Here is a 21,838-nt window from a genome sequence, read left to right as displayed (position 1 = left end):
GACTCTGTGATGTCATGCCCATGTCTCCTGATTCATGCCCATGACCTGATTCATTGGATGGCTTGCTAGAACTTCTTGGACAGCATCTGAAGGTCATTATCTAACCTCACTCCTGTGCTTTCACTTTATCAAAACGGCCTTCCACTGTTCCTTTGCCAGGATGACAACCGGCATCAACTTTGTCCTTAAATGTCCAGGGTTGGGTGGGGTGCCATGGGAGTTTGTTGGCCCTACCTGCTTGTTTTCTGCTGACCTGGCAGAGTCATACCATTTCGGGTTTCTTCTAAAGTATGACATGCTGCAAATATTGAGCTTTGGTGAGATGGTTAAAGTTTTATATTTACTGATATTTCTGCTCAGTCATATGGTTTACCTGTTTATTGATACACATTTATTTAAGCTCTTTTTGCCCCCCCCTCCTTGTATTGTCCTGTCTTTCAGTACTGTACACCTGTCCTTGCCAGGCCTACAAGCCCCTCCCCAGGTTACCTGATGAACTGGGGCCCGTCAAGGAACCTAAGGGTTACTGGGGAGGGGGGGCTTTGCCATTACTTTCATCATGGGGGACCTGGGTTCCCTATAACTGACTGTCCTTTGCAGCAGCTCAGCCATGCTGCAACCCTATTGCTCTCTTAGGACTAATCTGGCCTCCCGTAGAGATTAATGGGTGCCCATGCAGTAACCCCCCCCCCCCGATGAGCACTTCAGCCCCTCTTTGTCGCTGTGTCACTCTCTCTCGCGAAATTAGAGTCCAGGTCGGCTGGACTGTAGTTGGGGCTTTATCCCTCTGTGCCAAGTGACTTACTAGAAATATTTATTGATTACTTACATTTATTATGAAGTAGCGGATAGCGGTAACTGTCCACAGGATCGCTCCAGGAGCCCTCTGCTACTCGTCATTGAGTGATTATGCTTTAGTAATTCAGTTTTCATTCTAGTTACAGTTACAACAAATAGTTGTACTTTGTCTCCCTCTTGTGATTTTTTTTTTTTCTTTTTTGTTATTGGTTTTAGAACAATCTACATATAATTTTATTGAAACTTATCTAAACTGCTGAAGATCAGTTTGAGTGGCTTCATAAACATGTTTAATTGGTAAACATTTTAGTGGGGCGTTATTTATGTTGTAAACTTTTATATTTGGTTCTAAATAGTGGTTTGAGTTATTCTGCTGTATTTGTTTTGTATATTTCTGTGCAAAATGTGGGAAGACTGCAGTAGAGCCTTTTCAGTTTTAAACCCTCCCCGAAAGCTGATTGGTACATTGTAACATTGTCTGACTACTCCTGCTGTGGCATTGTCTGACTACTCCTGCTGTGGCACGCTCTTAAAATTGTGCAGACTGACAGGCTTTCAAGGCTGTTTATCAGCACCATTGGTGTCTGTAATTTTTATTGTGAATTTTTGAACTAGGCTGTTTTGTTTGGTTACATTCATTTGGTATCCCAGTGTTTTCCTAGAGCAAAGCAGTTAAGAAATCTTTTGCTGCCTTGTGAGATAGTGAAACCGGTTCTTTGCCCAGCATTAGAAGTATATACAAGATGGTATCTTATTTTGGGGGTGGGGCAGGTTGACACTGAAATGCATATGCATGTAGAGTGAGTAATCATCAATATGGGTTGGGAGGGTCTGTGCACGTTTCTGACAGCAATATGGCCACTGTTTATTTGACTGCTTTTCAGTCATAAGTGGTGTGCCTGTAAAGGGTTGCATTCCACTGAGTGGCATGTGAACAATAGGTTGTTTATCTGGGAAGCGCAAAGAAAATGCACACAGTGGTTTGGCTTCAAGTGGTCACTGTTTTCACTACCTGCCTAATGCAGACATTCATTTCACATGTGTAGTTTTCTTTTTGTCTTGGTGGGGGGGGGGGGAGTGAGTAATATGTAAAATCTTAAATGTATTTTACTTTTATGTAGGTGATGTTTTCCATCATCTGAAATGCTGTTACAAAATAGAAAAAAAAATGGAAATTGTGAATTGACAGCGAGATATTCAGTGTGAAGCTGCTCTATAATCTCCACATGAACATAAAAGGGCAACCTTACTGCACATAACTAAAGATTCAGATATATTGTGCAGAAATATTTACTAGGAAATGTCAATTTTCAGAGATGTAACCCTGTACTGATAGGTTCTACCATTAGGGCTGCACATCCATCTGTGTGTGTGTGTGGTGTGCGCATGCGTGCCAATCTTACGGTAGACAGACACCCTACCTAGGCTCCGACTTGGCAGGGCTGTATGTGTGAGTTCATGCTCTCTTGTGTGGACAAACAGATATCCCCGCCAGTTTAAATCTGTGGGTCACACTCATTGGAGTGGCATGTACATAAACCCAAGTATCTGTTGAAAAGAATGGCTAACAACAAGTATTTCTGTTTGTCTCGTGGCTGGCAGAGGACTGGGTCTGTGAGCTGTTAATGAGCTACTTTTGTGGTGTAGGGTTTGACTCCCACAGCCTTCATTTGTCTGCTGTGACCTTTAGCAAGTCACTTAACTAGACAGTGCACAGCTACATAAGGGGGCGTTGGACCAACCTAGGCTCAGTGGCGGGCGGGGGGCATTCTCAACTCTGTTGTGAGCCTTTCCTAGTCCCAGTTCCCATTATATTTTATGAGCATCCACTGTAAGTTTGTGTCTTTCAGTTTCTTTATCTCCTTTGTGTTTTCCATTGAGGAGGTCTGGTATTTATTTTTACTCCCTGACTAATATTTAGTATTTCATTTTTGCACTTCTTTGCTCCTGCTGATTTGTCATTTGGCACAATCTCTGTCACAGTGGTGAGAGTCTGCTGGAGGAGCCATCATTCACAGTCTTCTTGGGTGGTTTGAGGTTTTCTTTGTAGTTATTCATCACTAAGTTAATGTCCACATCCTTTGAAGCAGAGGGGAAGGGACATGCAGTAGAATGACCGAGGAGGTCTGCTTACCTTCCCAAGGGGGGGGTTCCTTCCAGGCATTTTTGTTCCACCCCTGAAGGGCAAATTCTATGTCGTCACCAAGAATTTAGCACTGTTCTGTGTGCTGCTGAGTGTATGCAGCCCCTCATTTTCCTGTGAAGGAGAGCAGGCCACATCACTTCAACCCCCGCCTGCTCCTGTCTCATCCAGTTCCAGGGACAAGTCGAACCCCAGTTGCCTGGACACAGCTCAGAATACACTCCCTGTACCATGGTGCCAGGCTACAAAATAGTCACTTTTTCTGTGTTCAGCGCTCTGAGGTTTTTGAGTTTGATATGGTTGTATTTTTTTTCCATTTTTAGCTAATTCCACCAGTTTTCTCTTTCTCCGTTACGAATGCCATTAGGGTGTAGTATTTGCTAATTTCACTTGGGCTATGAACCTAACAACCATTGGTGCCTTGTTTGCCAGGCACAAATCACCTCTCAAAAGTCTGTAGGAAACTGAGCATACAGATGGGGCTTCTTTTTGTTTGGAACCTCTGTCGATGTTCAGTAGTTGCATTTTCCTGATCAGGTACATAATAAAGGGGGTGTTCTACTCCACAATGGGTCTGATGAGGGCCAAATACAGGGGAATGATTACTTCCTTGGATCTAGATCTGGATGTCGGGCCCCTGTTTGTAAGCTGAGCAACATAGAATGAACTTTGATGCATGTTGGTCAGAAATTGGGTTACTATCCATGTCTGGGTCCCAGACTACTAGCCCCATTCTTTGGGGTATGTTATCAATGAGGTATTTTCCTGTGGTGGTCAGCTTTTCAAAGGGTACTTTTATGCATTTCTTGGCACTTCATTTTAAGCATTGGTTTTGGCACCAGTTATTTGTTAGTCCTTCCTGTAGGATGTTAATGTCTTGGAATGATTCTGTGACTACTGCTAGTTTGCAGTAGTCTGCAAACTTTGGTCAGCCAGTCTCTCTTGACATTGGATTTATATCTTCCAAGAAGTAAATGCCTAAAAGGAACATATGCTGCACAGAGTCCTGAGGGACTGTGCTAGTGACTGGCCTCTTTATGGAGGTGAGCATCCCTACTTCAGCTTCCTGTGCCCTGTCTGAGAGCCAGCTGGTTACCCAATGTGTAATATAGGGGTTATTGCCTAGTTTGTTTCCCACTCCCAAGTGGGGTATTTTATCAAATGCCTTAACCAGGTCATGGTAGGCAGTATGCACCATTGTGACCTCCTCCATTGTCTTGGAGACCTAAGTGAAGTCGATCAGGTTGAGTAGCTGTGATATGCCTGTGATGAAGCCAGACTGGGTTAGATCAAGTGATTTTGAAGGTTTTGTGTGTCATTAATCGTATCCGTAACTTCATAGATATTGTCAGGTTTTGTGTGTCATTAATCGTATCCGTAACTTCATAGATATTGTCAAGTACTTCACCTCTAGCACTTTGTAGATTGCACTGTTTCTTTTTCTGCTGTTCATATTTTTTGCCAGCATTTACTTACTTGGCAATGTTTGGACTTGGTGTTACAGTTTAGTTTTCTCCAACAGGAGCACCATGCATTTAATAGCGTAATGCTTCTGCATGTTAAATATGACAGTTTACCTAGTACACTTAAGGAATGGAAGAACATGGAAAAGATGTTTCTTTCAAAACAGAGTACTTGTTGGTTCCGAAAGACTCTGTGGGGCTGGTAGCCCAGGGGACTAGAGCTCTGAACTGCTAATGAGCTGCTTCCTTTGCACATGCCACAGGGTTTAATCTATTCTACCTTCATTTGTCTGGTTTGTGACTCTGAGCAAGTCCCTTACCATACAGTACTTCAGTTCACCCCTGAAAAGGGACGGTTACTAAAAGGCCACAGTGGTATGTGCTGCCTCTGTCATCACGGCGTGCGCTGCTGCACCTCGGGCTGCCTCTGTCATCACGGCGTGCGCTGCTGCACCTCGGGCTGCCTCTGTCATCACGGCGTGCGCTGCTGCACCTCGGGCTGCCTCTGTCATCATGGCGTGCGCTGCTGCACCTCTGGCTGCCTCTGTCATCACGGCGTGCGCTGCTGCACCTCTGGCTGCCTCTGTCATCACGGCGTGCGCTGCTGCACCTCTGGCTGCCTCTGTCATCACGGCGTGCGCTGCTGCACCTCGGGCTGCCTCTGTCATCACGGCGTGCGCTGCTGCACCTCGGAAGAGGAAATTCAAGCAGATGATACAGAAATGCAGACGTTTTTAACATGAGATCCTCGATGGGGGGGGGGGGGAAGTACTAATCTGATTTTGTTGTGCTCTGTAGTTTTTAGGATGGTTCCTGACAACTGAATAAAAAAGCCATACCGTTGACCTTGACATTTTTAATGGGTGAAGGAACATTTAATATAGTGACCTCAAGACCAGCTTGAAGTTGATTTCATTTTAGCCCTCGAGTCAAATTATTAAAAGTTTGTGGGCAAATTCTTAGAGCCTTGCTATCCTATCCCCCTCTAGATGTTCTTTATCTCACATTGCTGCAGTCCTGTTGCTGCAGTCCTTACACTTGGGTAGTCCGCTGTCCTCGGTCGGCCCGAATATCAAAGTATTAGGCTGACGTCGGTCAAGGCGCTTAAGACTGACATCAGGACGTCAGGGTACAAATGCGCATGACTGACGTCATATCCTCAGTCTTTTTTGCCGCATGGTCCGATGCAGAAGCAGCGTTGCAAGTGCCGTTCGGCGTTCTGAAATTTTTCGAATTCGGAGTTTCAGACAGAGTCAAAGTTGGCTAAGTACCCCGTTGGGGAATATTTTAGTTTTTTCTTGCCTCAGTGGTTTACCGGATGTCAGAAAAAGTGAATAACTGTATTTCTTGTGGGAAGCAGATACCGCATAGGGACTATCATACTTTGTGTATTCCTTGTTTGGGGCCTGAGCACGACGTTGTTGGGTGTCGCTTTTGTGCTAGGTTTAATAAGTGCACTATTGCGAAGGTTAGATTGTGCCAGGTTGGTCTTCGGAAGCGGTGCAATTATAATATGCCGTCGGATGCTCCGACGCTTCTTCGAAGAAGCGCAAAGACAAAGCAGCTAACCCCAGGCAAGAAGAGTCGTCCGTACCGGACGCCGGTTCTTTAGAGGCGTCAGTGGAACCGGTGGTTCCGCCGGAGGCTTCTCTGGAGTCCCAGGGGGAGACTTTGATATTGCAGGATGTGGCCTCTCAGGAGGCAGGTCAGGCTGAAGGGGCTTCTCAGGTTACTGTACTCCCCTCCCTTCCTAGGGTGGTTAGGCCCTCTCCTTCTGTTTCCAAGGCTTCTCCCAGAGGCAGGCCAGGTTTAGCTTCTGTTGGTGTCACTCCTAGTTCTACAGGATCTGTGCCCAAGAAGCACATGCTTAAAATGGCAGAAGATTTAATTACTTTGATTAGAGGTTCTTTGCCCCCTCCTGATAAGAGGCCTAGGGTGGAACCAGAGTTGGGGAGTTTTGAGCAGGCTTCGGATGTTTCAGAGTCTTCGGCTGAAGACTTGCAGGAGTACTCTCCTTATTCTGATTCTGATGCGGATGATTCGACTCCTTCTGCTTCTCCTCCAGAGGATTTTTCTTTTTCAGAGACTCTTCATTCCATGAGGGAACATTTTAAGTGGGAAGGTCAGGACTTCTCTGATTCCAGGAAAAGGCTTAGGGAATTTTTGCTTTTACCCCAGCATAGGCCTTTGGCTATACCACCTGTTCTGGATGTTGTGGAAGATGTGTTTGCAGAGGCTTCACTTAATCCTGATTCTTTGCCTCCTGCTCCTGTTAAACCGGATAGGTATTACAGGGTGCCTGAGGCTCATAAATATCTTTGTTGTAAAAAATCCGGTTCCTCCAGATAAAGAGGCCAGAGCTTTGGATAGATGGGGAAAGAAAGTCTATACTTCTTCCACCTTGGCTATGAGGGCTTTGAATTGCCAGTTTCACATGTTGAAATATCAAAACTATCTTCTTTCTCAATTGAAGTCGAAGGTAGATGCTCTGGCGGAAGGCATTGAGTGTAAAGAATTACAAGATTTGGTACATGTCTCTGAACAGGTGGGTAAGCATTCTTTACAATGTGGTTTTGATGCTGTACAGGCCTCGTCTAGGGTGGCTGCCACTGGGTCAGTTCTTCGCAGGCACGCCTGGCTGAGGGATCAGAATTTATCTGACCATGTTAAGACAAGGATTTTGGATGCTCCTTTACAGTCTGATGTGTTGTTTGGTTCACCTGTGGAGTCAGTCTTGAAGAAAATGGAAGACAAGGCTAAGTCTATGCAGGCTGTTAAAGATTTTTTGCAAGTTCAGCCTCCGAAGTTTAGTAGGAATTGGCCTGCTAAGGGGTGGACGTACCCTTCTTATGATTCACAGTCTAGGGGTAGATCTAGATGTGGTAGGGGCAGAGCTCAGAGCTCCTTCAGACCTAGAACAGGGAGTTCACCTGCACAATCTTCGGGTGAGGGCAGGGGCCAGTCCTTTCAGGCCCAATGACCTACCTTTTCAGCTGCCAGATCCTTCTTGCCTGGCAGCACCTTTGGGAGGAAGGTTGGCACTCTTCAAGGAAAATTGGAGTTTGATTACCCAAGACAGATGGGTATTGGATATCATACACCAAGGTTACAAGTTTTATTTCCATACCTTGCCTCCTTTCAAAGGCATGCCGGACGTTCCTCCTCAGCAAAGACTAGAGGCTCACAAACAAATTTCTCTGCTGCTTCAAATAGGGGCCATACAACCGGTTCCTCTGCCAGAAGTGGGCCTAGGATTTTATTCTCGCCTGTTCCTAGTACCAAAGAAGGGGAACACGTGGAGACCAATTTTGGATTTATCTATCCTCAACACTTATCTGGACATTCCCAAGTTCAAAATGTTGACGTTACAACAGCTTTTACCTCTGCTGGGCAAAGATCACTGGATGGTGACTCTGGATCTCAAGGAGGCTTACCTTCATGTTCCTATCAGGCTAAGTTGCAGGAAGTATCTGCGTTTTTGGGCTGGGACTTCTCATTATCAGTTCTCTGCATTGCCCTTTGGCTTATCTACTGTGCCCAGAGTGTTCACGAAGGTTCTGGCTCCAGTGATAGCTTTCTTCAGGCTAAGAGGAATACAGATCTATCCTTATTTGGACGATTGCCTGATTCTGGCCCAAGGAAAGGACGAACTTCTTCATCATTTACAATATGTGATAGCAGTGCTAAGATGCCTGGGGTATTCTGTGAACGAAATAAAGTCCAGTCTAGTACCCTCTCAGGACATGTGCTTTCTGGGTGTGAGACTGAATACAGCATCCCAGATGGCCTTTTTGACCCCGGACAAACAAAAGAATCTTTCTCGTTACTTCCATCAATTGTCTCATCAGTCCAGGCTGACTGCAAGGACAGTCCTTGAAGCCTTGGGGTTCATGGCATCTTGTATTCTGGTGCTTCCCAATGCCAAACTGCATATGAGGAAGCTACAATGGTATCTCAAATGTATGGACACAGCACTGCCAAGATATGGACACTGTCATTCAGATAATACCTTGCATTCAAAAGGAATTTTTGTGGTGGGCTCAGGAATGTCACCTAAACAAGGGACTCTCTGTGACCCGGCCAGAGGCGAGTCACATTCTAACGACAGATGCCTCAGACAAAGCTTGGGGAGCTCATCTAAATGGAAAGTGGGTACAAGACACGTGGCCTGCCAGACTTCAACATCTACATATCAACTTGAAGGAGATGTTAGCAGTCCAATTTGCATTAATAGCTTTCAAGGATTTACTTCTTCCAGGGCAGGTGTTGGTTCTAACAGACAACACAACTGTCATGTGGTACATCAACAAGCAAGGGGGAACACATTCTTATCCTCTATGCAGACAAGCAATGATTTTGTGGGAGACTGCTCTCAGTTTACAGCTAAATCTTCAGGCTAGGTTTCTGCCGGGAGCACAGAACTCTTTAGCAGATGTGTTGAGCAGACAAATTATGGATCCCCACGAGTGGAAATTGGATCCTCATGTATTTCAGAAATTGACAGTGTTATGGGGAACTCCAGACATAGATCTGTTCGCTTCTCCACTAAACTACCAGCTGCCAAAGTTTTGCACAAAAAGGTTTCATCCCACAGCTTGGAAAGTGGATGCTCTTTCATTCAATTGGAGCAATCTTCATGTGTATGCCTTTCCACCTCTGCCTCTCCTCCCAAAGGGTACTCCTGAAGGTCAGACAGGATAAGCCAAAGATGATTTTAATAGCTCCAGATTGGCCTCGACAGCACTGGTACCCATTACTGAGAAGTCTGGTACAGGAGCCTCCATGGCTTTTGCCTTCGATTCCACACCTGCTGTCTCAGGAGAACAGTCATTTACTCAATGTCAAACTTCACTCTCTTCACCTAACAGCCTGGCATATTCTGTTTTAAACCCTGGAGGGTCTCAGCTTCCACAGCAAGTTTTGAATGTTATTTTGGAGGCCAGAAGGCCTAGTACAAGGAAGGTGTACGCAGATAAATGGAAGAGATTTTTATTTTGGAGTACAGCAAAGGAATTTGATGTTTCTAAGCCTAATTTAAGTGTGGCTCTTCAATATCTTACTGAGTTACTGGACAAAGGTTTGTCCTTCTCTTCTATTAAGGTTCATGCTGTAGCAATTTCTGCTCACTATGACTGTGACCCACCATTGTTTTTTCATCCTTTGTTTAAGCAATTCCTTAGAGGGGCAAAGAATATGACCCCCACGAAGAGCTCTTACTCCTGCTTGGGATCTCAATTTTGTGTTGGAGAAACTCACTCTACAACCTTTTGAGCCTGCAGCTACTGCCGAGTTGAAATATTTATCATGGAAGACTGCTTTTTTGTTGGCCATTACCTCTGCGAGAAGGGTTTCTGAATTACAGGCCCTTATGGCGATTGAGCCTTTCTTAATTTTCCATAAGGATAGGGTATCTTTGCGTACTAATCCTTCCTTTATGCCTAAAGTGGTTTCTAGTGTGGCTTTAAACCAAACTATTCATTTGCCTACTTTTTATGCAAACCCCCAAAATAAAGGGGAAAAGATTTTGCACACTTTGGATATACACAGGCAGTTGCGATATTATTTGAGCAGAACTAAAGGGTTCAGGCAGTCTCAGCAGTTATTTGTTTCTTTTGCTTTGGGTTCTCAGGGCAAGCCTGTGTCAAAACAAACTATTTCTAAGTGGATTGGGTTTTGTATTGCTTTCTGTTATTCCCATCATGGTAAGGAGATTCCAGCTGGGATTAGGCCTCATTCCACTAGGGCTACTGCCACTTCTACAGCTTTTTTAGGGGTGGCAACTAAAGATATTTTGGAGGCAGCTACTTGAGTTCAGTGCATACTTTCTCTAAGCATTACCACCTTCCACTTTACTCTAAATCTAGGGCTGGTTTTGCCACTGCAATTTTACAGGGCATTTTGGCAGCTCCTACTGCTTTATAGTTTTGCCATCCTCCCTTACCTCTGCTTTGGGATTCTACCCAAGTGTAAGGACTGCAGCAATGTGAGATGAAGAACATAGTACAGTTTTGTACCTACCATAAATGTAGATGTTCGAAGATCCACATTGCTGCAGTCCAATTTACCCTCCCTCCTTCCCCTCTGTAGTTAGAGGCGGTTGTGTGGTTTGGCTTGTGAATGTTGTGGATATTGTATATATTGTACATATGATTAGTGCAAGGGTGGTTGGTTGTTTTTTGCTGTCTTTTGGTTTTGACCTTTCTTTTTAGGGTCTTCTGACATCTGGGGCAAGAAAAGACTGAGGATATGACGTCGGTCATGCGCATTTGTACCCTGACGTCCTGATGTCAGTCTTAAGCGCCTTGACCGACGTCAGCCTAATACTTTGATATTCGGGCCGACCGAGGACAGCAGACTACCCAAGTGTAAGGGCTGCAGCAATGTGGATCTTCGAACATCTACATTTATGGTAGGTACAAAACTGTACTTTTTAGGGCAGATAGATGCATTTTCTCTGCCATTTTTTGTTTCAGCTTAGATGTCTCAGTTTTTTACACCTGCCTGAATCTTGAAACTTGGCGTTTTTGTTTCAGCTTAGATGTCTCAGTTTTTTACACCTGCCTGAATCTTGAAACTTGGCGCAGTGAGATAATCTAACACTCACTCTGCCAGTGTGGGGTTTAACTGTGTCCTTGACATGGACATCTTTGACACTGACATGGTGTTGACATTGGTAATTATATTGCGCTCAGTGCTTGGCGTCAGCAGGCTTGGTGACTCTCTTGTTGGGGATCAGCCCATTGGCCCTGAACTCTTCTGGCTTTTCAGCATTTGAAAGTTTGGACTTTTTGGTTGATGCCAACAGTCTTGATGTCAAGTGTTAAACTTGAATTGTCAGTGAAGTCATTACTGCATGTACCCCCTCCTGGTACCCACATTACTGCCAACACTGGCACCTAGTCATTCCACAGGCCATCCACTGAGCCTTTGGAAGTCTGTTTTCTCAAGCAAGAGGACAGAGGGTCTGGAAATCTTGTGCCAGTCTCTTAGGAGCTTCTACTTATTGTGAATCGTAATCCCCTTGGATCCATAACTTCTAAGGGTTGAAAGGAAAACAAGTAGAGCATCTACTAACGCCACATCTTGGTAACGAGGGTGCAAACTATTTTCCAGATTTGGGAAAATGTTAGAGATGATGCAGCAGACAGTGTGATGGCCCACTAACCTAGTGTCCTGTCTGCAGAAGATGTTTCAAGTCCCTGAGCCAACTTCTGCAGACAAATAGACTGGGTGTGTGGGGCTAGCAACAACACTGACATGACTATCAATACAAGGTAACTGAACAGAATCCTTATGTTTCATAAAGGTTAGAAACATTGGTCAGAGGCCCTGAAGCCTGATTTAATTATAGCAGTTGTCGTTAAACAGGTTCCTCTATTCAGGAGCTTGGCTGTCCCATCCCCCTTATATGAAATCCAAGAGGATGGGCAGGTTATGGAGACAAGTTTGCACATCCTCCACGTTTTCATTGAAGAATGTAAAGTGCATTTCACACATGACGAGGTTTTAGAGAAAGGTATGAGACCAGTGTGTGTGTTCAGAATTCTATAATTTTTAGACTTCTTTGTGATAAAGAACTGGCACCTTAGTTTTAATTTCTGGTGAAAAGATTATTTGATTTGCCTGCAGAGGAAATTGGGCCTGGATCAGAAGGTAGAGTAAAATTCCCATACACAAAGTTTGATAGCGTGAGGCTTTAAAAAGTCATTTTCTTTTTTTTTTTTTTTTTTTTTTTCTTCCCTAAATAAGCCCGTCTAAGGCTGGACTTTTTATACTTTCATATATCGCCAAATTGTTAAATTCCAAAAATTCAAGATTTTGTTTACAGTTGCTTGTTGTCAGAATTAAATAGACGTATGTTTCCATATTAAATTGAATTGATTTCACATTTGAGTACAATGATAATACCCGCTAATTCACTAGAAATAGCTTTTTATGTACACATTGTTTAGGAACTAAAACGGATAAAAGGGACGCATGGAAGAGCAACATAAGCAGCAATATTTAAAATAAAAACGAAAACCTATCCAGACAATGCATCGTCCTCACTTTGTAATGCCTTAACTCTCCTGTAAAGAGGCTTATAAATGCAGATGACCCTAAGGATATATTACTGTTTCAGCTACATGGCTTTTGAACGCCTGTTGACAATTTTAAGGCAAATCTTCCTTTTCCCTTTATATTTTCTCCATTGGAATGTTACAGGAATGTTCTTGACCAGAAGTGACCCCCCCCCCCCCCAAAGACTTTATGCTTTTCTCCCCCATTAGCCCTTCCTTCATTCAGTAAACTGGTCCAAGGTTTTAAACCCCACGTTGGCCTCAACAGCTTTACCTTCTTTGTCCTCCTTGTCTGGAGAAATCTTTATCGGGCCTTTCAGAACCGTTGTGACCCACCTGTCTGGCAACCTTCACCTGGACTTTCATGCCCAATGTCTAACTGCATGGTTACTCCAGCTCCATTTTAGACCTTGTTCATATGTACACAAGGTAGCCCAATTTCTCATCTTCCCAAAGACCCAATGCTAGTAAAATAGGTTGTAGTAAATGGACATGTTCTCTGAACTTCTATTGGCTTAGATCCTGTCATTGCTTCATTGCTGGCAGTTTGAGTACCTCTAAATCTTTGACATGGGTTTAAATCCTTCCTCTCAAGGTGCACCTACCAGCAATTTCAAATGTTTGTCATGTGTCTAACTTAAGGTTTTCAAGGCTTTTGTCAGCACCTGTTGGCCTTCCTTTAAAGGACTTCGTATTTTAGAAATTTAAACTCTTCATTTGTACCAGCTGTTTCTGCAGAACTGAAATTTGCAGCCTAGAAAACCTTTTCTTTGGCCAGTAGAATTTTGAAATGCAAAGTTTGTATGCGAGTACTTCATTCATGGCGTTCCACAAGGGTAATGTCTTTATCTGTTTATTCCCAGGGTAGCCACTGATATGAATGTTAATTCCTCTGTTACCCTGCCTCCCAGTTACTTCACAGAACAAAATATTTTTTAACGTTGTTTGGCTGCCCCATGCAGGTCAGATTCCACCTGGGAAGAACTAACCCTGTCTCTAAGAAAAGCTTCATAATTATGTTCTGAAAAGAAACTATTCCAAAAGCCCCTGTAATTGTCTTGTCCAGGCGACTGTTTAATTGAAATTCTATTAGAAAAACATACATTACAATGCTGTGTTCTCTCTATAGGCCATACATTACAATGTTGCATTCTGTGAATAGGGCTTGCTCAGTCAGGACAGTTGTTGCATCTCAAGTCTTTTACTGGAGTGCATCCTTGGATGATATTTTTCTAGCAACCATGCAGACTTACTGAATACATTCACGTGACACCATAAAAGTGGCAGTATTAATAGCTCAGCAGGTAGTACATGCCTTTAAAACTGAAAGACCAGAAGGCTGTGGGTTCTATTCCCACTCCAGGTGATTAGATTGCTGACACTTGCAGTGCATTATTAGGGTATACTGCAACTCCTGGGTGTATGAGATGTTAAACTGATATTACTTAAGTTCATTTGGATGTAAACGATAGTGTGACATCTATAAAGAGCAGGGGTTCTTTTATTTTAATAGTAACATTTATAATTACAATGTCTGTCATTAACAAAAGTTCTGTATATTACATATCTACATATATTTGCACATTTCGCCTTTCTACGAATGCACCATTAATTCTTATCTGACCCCCACTCCAGCTTCCTAAACCAGAATCCAATCTTTAACATTCTACCAAGTCCCGTGTAGCATTATTTAACCCTTTGATTCAAATGGTCCAAATAACAGATGTTTTGCTATCCATTTTGTCCATATATTCTTTGTCTTTATCTTTGTAAAAGCCATATTGAATCACATCTATGATTGTCATACTCTTCCTTTGTACCATCTAAATTTGCGTCTCTAATTTTTTTTTCTATAACTTTACATTAAAATAAAAGAACTGTTCCATAGTTTTTCTTCCCAAAATTGTTGCATACTTTATTAAAAAAAAAAAAAAAAAAAAAAAAAGTATATTGGCTTTCTCTGGCTGTTACTTTACAGCAAGTCTCCACATAATATCTTGATATTTGGTAATACTTCCCATCTCGTTACTATCTTTTATGAGAAACTGATGAGAATTCTGTTTTCCCTTTATTCATAACCTTTGCTTCTCCTTGCTCATGTCCCTGCTCGTCTTGGTTTATTTCAATTTCTTCTCATGCCTGTTCCCGTTCCTCTTGGTCTATCACTTACATTTTCTAACTCATCCTTCCTCTCTTCACAGTCCGTCTACGTGTGCCCGCTCACTCTTGTTACATTTTATACCATTTCAATTTGCATTTTTTGCATCATGTCCTAGTTTACCACCTACGCAACATTAATTTACAATCGAATGGTCTGTCCACCTTTTTTGACCTTCATTTATAATGTCAGGAATATGCACAATTTTATAATTTCCATTTTTGGTATAACTTTGCAATCGCATCCTCCAGTCCATAAACCTCTGTTATCATAAATCTTGGAAAAGTCCATTATTTCTTTACATACATTACACAAATGTCTCTTCAACTTCAATCCTAAATTGTATTTTTAATTTTTTTCTTCATTTCTCCATGTAAAAGCTATTCCAAGGAGCACAGTCTTTTTTCATTACCCCCCCCCCCCCCAAAATCCATTGCATGTCTGTTTTCAAACATAATGTCAGTCTCTTTACTTATAAGAATAAAGGCTCTTACCTCAGTAGTTTGGCTCCTAATGGAGAAATTATATTGCCCCATATCTCATCTTCTTTCTAAAAATCCCTTTCAGTATAATTCTGCCTCTGCCACATATGATTTTTTTCCCCCAGCATCTTTACTTAACTATTTTGAGTCCTCTCTGTATTTTATCCATTGTTCCCCCAAGAAATGTCCTTGTCCCTCTAAGGATTGCTGGTCACCAGGAAGTTCTGCACAATATCCTGCAACCCTCCTGATTGGAGGGTTAACAATTGCTTCTTTTCCGACCATAGCATTCCTCTCAAAGTTCCTGTGGGAACGTGCACCCTGAATCTTGTGACGGATTGATTTCCAGGGGTGCGGAAAGAGAAGTGAAGGCATTCGGCATTTTGTCACCATAGAGAGACTTTTACTGCCTTCCACCTTCCTCAAACTCCTTTGCAATCTGAAGGGAAGTCTTGATAGACCTCACTGCCCCAATGCTCGTCTTCTGCTCCTTGCCAGGAGCTTTCCAAATCTCTGCCGACAAACTGGAAATATTTTCCTCCAGCAATGCAGAATTGTCCATAAAACTGTTAAATAGTTTCTGATGTCATGACAGCAAGTCCTCTGCTTCTCTCTGCCACCTATGCACCCAGAACAGAAGCAGGAAGCATCACCGCAACAACGCTTCCAGTTGTCAATAAAAAGAGTAGGGAAAGTTCCCTGATGCCCTGGCCAGATCCCCATTACGTATTAGTACCACCGATGGTCTCCCCTGAAAAGAGGCCACTAGCCTAGTGGGATTAGCCTGATCAACAAAGGATGGATGGACAGATAGCTATATACATATAATAAGGAGAATGTGACCTGTAGATCTGGCTCTGCAGTTGATTGGAGGGTGTGTTCAAGTAGGACAATGATTGGGATTCTTTCTTTTTAGTTAATGAGGATCGACTACCTTCTAATTAGATGTAGATGAACAGGTCGGTTGTTCAAAATAATCATTTTCCTTACCTCTGTGCAGGCATGGTATGGAGTATTTTTGGTGGTGATGTAATTATTTCTGATCTGACTTAGCTTAGCCTTAGCATGAGAGAGATTAGGAGAGAACTTTAGCAGATCATTATGGGTAAAAGTGGAGAGACTAGCAGTATGAGAGGTTCAGATGCCATGATGGTGATGGGAGCTCTTCCAGATCTAAGTAAGTGTGCCTCCTTTCATACAAATGAAGTATGACTTGGAGAGTGAAAGAGTGAAAGTATGCAGAATGTTAGTATAAGAGGCATATTTGGCATTTGATACTAAGAGCACTAAATATATGGGGGGATTCGGGCGTAGCTCTTATGCAAAACACTATAATAAACCAAAGTTTTTTTTTTTTTCTATTTTCACTGATTGTCTAACCTGGGTATTATTCCTCTTGAATACATTTTGCACTTGTATAAGTGATGCATCTCTGGTTCCCTGAAACTAGGTAGAAATAAAACTGCACCAGCTCATGGTAATTAACTTTTAACATAAACACTACACATTCTGAGTGATTGTGAGAGTTGCAGGTTTAATACAGTTAGTACTTCTTCTCTTTTCAGTGTAAGTATCTCAGAAATTTTAGATGGGGCAATTTGTGGAAATGTGTGTGTTTTGAATGCTTTTCTCTATGTGGACAGCCAAGCCAGTGAGCCTCTGACAATATCTGTTACTGTTTTGCAGGATGGCGAAGTGGATGCTGATGAACTTCAGCGGTGTTTAACACAGTCTGGAATTCATGGTTCTTACACTCGTAAGATGAATTTGTTTGCTGTATTGTTATATTCATTGTTTCTTTTCTTGCATAATGCCAGAGAAGTTTTCATGTGTAATATTATTGGTGACTGTTTAAATCGTCTTGAGACTGTCTAGTTTGCCCAGTGAACTAGAGCTGCATGTTCTTTTCAATATTTGATGTTCTATGTATGTATAAAAAAAAGTTAATATGTGCACATTTGTATGTGGATCCATTTACACATGTGTATCTGCACATATGTAGTAGGGGTGGATCTGCGAAAGCATGTTTATTTTATTTGTGACCATACTGGCGGATGTAGGAAGTTTCTCATCTGTGATGATGGCATTTGCTGGTGTGGTAATTTTTATCAAGTTTTTATTTATTTAACATTTGTTAAATATCTGCATTGAAAAAATCTGCACGGAATTTAAAGCTATCCATGTTAAGCACTCCCTTCACCCACAGTGCTGGACAAGCAAGCTCCCTCTCCAGATCTGTTTTGCTGCATATAAATGCTGGCATCAGTAAAAATCTCTCTGAAGTATTTATTGACCTCATACTTTCCTGTTGACTTTCAGGTGAGTACATTCTAATTTTTACTACTTCTGTTGAGGTTTAACTTATCCCTGCCACCTTTAGGTGGTTTCTTGCCTCTCATTACTCTTTTTTTATATTGGCTTTCAGCTGGACTTGACTGTATGTAGTTTTTTCTAGTTATATTTTGGAATTCAGAGGTAACCTCTCTTTGTTCTTTGGCATTTCTTTCTTGCGATTACTCATGCTTTTCATCAGTTGTCCATTACTGTAGTTTCTATATGCAAGCATATATTTGGTGCTTCTGGCTGTATACTTATTACATTTTGGTTGACATGGTGGTGATGGTGGCTGCAGAGACCAAACCTTAGAAATGCCAGTATAGCCACAAAATCCCACCTCAAGATAGACTTTCTTCCTGTTTCCTTTTATTTGGGAGATGAGTAATTTGATAGATATGGAACAGTATGGCTTGGAGAAGGGGAAGCAAGTTTTTGACAATATTAACAAAACCGTGATGATCCTGAGGGAAGCTGACTGTATGATAATGCTATTGTTAGCGGTTATTGATGCACACACAGACCATTCCTTAACATCAGTTAGGATGTTATGAGCAAGACATTGATCACATATTCTCGGAAGGCAGATGCTAAGGGCCAGAGGCAGGGATAAAGGTTGGAAGGTTCCTCTCCAACAAGCTGCGTTTAAACAGAAGAATGAGAAAGGGATATCCTCTTAACCCATTTATTTGTTGCATATTCAGAGCCATTAGCAAAGAAAGTAGGAGAGACTCAAATTCAGTCTATAACTGGTATGGTAATCAAGAAAAGTTGGTTTTATGTGGAATTTATTTAGCACTTGATCATCTCAATGTTTTAAAACATGAAAATATTTTCTAGACAGTGTAAAATCTCTTTCAGGCTGTAAAATAAAGATTAAAACAAATTCTATAGCAATAAACTGTGTACCCATGCATGAACTGGTTCAGCAATAATATGTACTGGGGCAGAATAAACAAGAAATAGTGCTCAGCAGGGTGTGCATTAGGGAAATAATGCCTGCCAGAGGTGTTGAATACTGATACTGCAGGTAGAGGGCCTGTACACCCCTGGAAGGGTATTATTTCCCAATAATACATATCCTGGGATGTATTATTGAAATTAGAAAACAAGCTGTTAAATATGTATGTATATTCACACACGCATACATACGTATATGTATATATACTGTATACTTTGTATTTTTGATGTAAAAGTTTCTCCACCTATTGCTGTAGCATATGTAAATTGTTTAATGCAGACATGTTAAGAAGCACAGATGGGCAGATTCAAACATCCAGAAGCAGATGCCTATTAATTTCAGCCTGTTGACTAAGTACACCTTAGATGTCTCATTGGAAGCATTATTCCTCTCTACTGTCACTGGTAGTGCTGCACTGTCCCTAGTAAAATAATTAAGCAATAACCCACAAGTGGGTGTAGGTAACTCAGGATTGACCACGGTTGATGTGATTTGATCATATTACTGCTGTTATACAATGACATTACTTAAAGATTTTGTTTACACTTTTTTTTAATTTATGTAGTTTTAATATGATACATTAATTGTAAAGCAAGTAACTATTGACATAGGTCTAGATCTGATCAATACATCAGTTGTACATAAACGACAATTATTTTTCAAGAAAGTCTGCTAGTTTAAGCTAAGATGTACAACTTCTCATCTTTATAGTATGCAGTTCACTACTGCAAACAATGTTTACCATACTAATAAATATCAGCACTAGATGGGGTAACTTTACTTATCCAATTTTTAGTAATTACTTTTTTGGCTATAGCCAGAATAGACTAGAGACACTTTGGTTTTTGGAATCCTCTCTGGAATCAGAGCATGAAAGATTTAGAAATTTTACATCCATCTGACCCTAGAGCGTGAATAATTTATTAACTTTTTTACAACAAAAGCTCTGTGTAGAAATTTCTAAGTGAAAACTTTCCAGTATAATGAAAATGTAGTTCTATCACTATTTTAATATTAATTTATTGTCTTCAGAGAAGTCTTCATAATTTAATTTTTTGAAGAGTAGTTGTAATATGAATTCTTTAAACATGGGAAATCTAACTTAAGAATTGTATAAGTTTGTGACATATGTATTTCATTCCATTACTATTAATATTTATTAAGAATTCCAATAATTTGGGGAACAATTTCTTATCTAGGTTAAATAGGTTCATAGGAGGGTACTAGGCTATTGGCCCTAGGGCCTATATAAGCCTAGCCATAAATGTACCCTGGCTTTCGCCACCCAAGAAAATTATTTTCCTGTGCCCCGTCGAGCCGAGCCACAGAAGTGATCCCTGGGGTGAATTTCCTATTTCTCATGCAATTATCAAGATTTTTCTGGAGTGCTAATGAAGAGCTCTGTTTGACATAGGTAGTCTGTTCCAGAGTATGGGAAGTCTCTGGGACACAGGAATCTATCCCTCCAGCATGTTCTGTTTATTGTGGTGACCTAGGTTTAGGGATTTCTTTAAGTGGAGCATGTCCAACAGCTCTGGGTTTGACATAGCTTTGTATGTTAGGCAGAGATCACCTCTGAGTAGGCGATGTGACTGAGTAAAGCTGGAGTTTTTTGAGACTGTATGCATAGGGCATCTGTTTGAGGCCAGTAATCCTCTTTGTGAGGGATTTCTGTGGCCTTTCCGGTTGTTGATGTCATGTGAGGTACATACCAAAAGAAGCATTGTACTCTATAATGGGTTTAATGAGTGATGAGTAGAGGGGAACAACGACTTTTTTTTTTTTTTAATTATTTTCCTGGATGAGAAACATTTTATGATGAGGTGAGCTGCGTAGAAGGATTTCCTGACCACTGTGGCAATTGATTATCAAAGGAGAGACTACTGTCCACCTGTGTCCCAAGGTCTCATCACATTTTTGGTGTTAAGTAGACTACCAGCTATGTGGTAGTTCATGGGTACACAGTTTTTACCAAAGGGATGACAATACACTTTTTGGCATTGAGCTTCAGGCCATGGCTTTGACACCAGGCATCTGTCTCAGTGAGGCCCTTTTGTAGTATGTCCACATCGTTAGGAGTTTTGATTATGGCTCCTAGTTTGCAGTCATCTGCAGACTGTTAGCCAAAGACCTTCTGTGTTGGCCTGTACTTCAGAGAAGTAGATACCAAACAGGAGAGGACCCAGGACTGAACCCTGTGGTACTCCACTTGTCACTGGTCTGAAGTTGGATTTGGAGTCTGCTTCTTTCACAGTGTGGGTTCTGTCAGTGAGTCAGTTGGCAACTCATCTTGTGACACAGGGATTTATACCTAGTTTAGTGAGCTTATCTATAATTCCAAAGTGGGGGATGGTGTCGAAAGCCTTGGCGAGATCTAGATAAGCTGTGTGAACCACCTTACCCTCATCTATGGCTTCGGTGACTGATTCAAAGGTCAATCAGGTTTAGGAGACTTAATCTGCCTTTTACAAATCCGAACTGGGTAGGGTCCAGAGTTTGGAGATTACAAATGTCTTCGAGTCCCATGATACGTTCCATTGCCTTGCAGACCAGGTTCGTCAGGCTAATGGGGCGGTAGTTCCCGGGGTCTGTCATGGCTCCCCCTTTGTGGAGTGGGATAAGTCGCGGTGTGCCATTCAGTGGGCACAAAGCCTGAGGTGAGGCTATGACTGAACATGCTACTTGGGTAGGGTGCCGGTTCATTCTGTAGTTCATGTAGAATGCAGCCTGTGAAATTGTCAGGTCCCATGGGTGCCGGTTCATTCTGTAGTTCATGTAGAATACAGCCTGTGAAATTGTCAGGTCCCATGGATGCTGTGTTCTTGGCTTTGGAGAGTTTTATTTGCCTGTGCAGCTGTGATTAAAGGAGCTTTGCATTCTTCCGGTATAGAGATGGGCCCTCTAGGGGGTGAGAGGGGTGTAAAGTTAGCACTGAACCTATCTGCTAGGATGTTGGCAATATCAGTTGGTTCTGTACATTTATTGCCATTGTGCTGTAACTCTGAGCAGATCTGAGTGTTGCCATTGAGATTCTTGACAGTGGTGATTTTGTTTTTGTAACTAGCTTTGGAGGATTTTGAGGGATCTCATCTTTTTCTTTACCTTTTTATGTTCAGTCTCTCTACATATTTGTAGAATGAATCGCTTCTCAGCATCTTGATTGTGTGTGGACCTTAAATTTTCAAGTGTGTGTGTGAAGTGATGTCAATAAATTTGTTTTGTTACTAGCATTTTGAAGTCTTGAGTATCTAAGCAGTCAGTTGCATAGAAAATATTAAGTCAATACAATGGTTAGAATATGTGAACTTTTGGGAAGATGAATTGATGCTGTTTAAATAGGGAATTTGGGAATTTGAGAAGAGGGTGTAATACAATTTGCACAAATATTTTAATAATCTGATAAAACTATTTGGTACTATTTGTAACTGGTTGTGATGTA

General features: G+C 41.8%; 1 protein-coding gene across 1 annotated transcript in view; it reads left to right on the top strand.

Annotated features, from left to right (window-relative positions):
* GCA (grancalcin) overlaps positions 1-21,838 on the top strand; it is a 365,906-nt gene that overhangs the window by 50,277 nt on the left and 293,791 nt on the right. Inside the window, exon 3 of the mRNA XM_044074773.1 lies at positions 16,791-16,860. Coding sequence (XP_043930708.1) covers positions 16,791-16,860 — 70 coding nt within the window. The remainder of the gene's footprint in view (positions 1-16,790; positions 16,861-21,838) is intronic.

The sequence above is a fragment of the Protopterus annectens genome, chromosome 6.part0 (genome assembly GCF_019279795.1).
Source record: "Protopterus annectens isolate FY-2018-M chromosome 6.part0, PAN1.0, whole genome shotgun sequence".
NCBI classification, from domain to species: domain Eukaryota; kingdom Metazoa; phylum Chordata; order Ceratodontiformes; family Protopteridae; genus Protopterus; species Protopterus annectens.
This window is presented reverse-complemented; position numbering and strand designations above follow the sequence as displayed.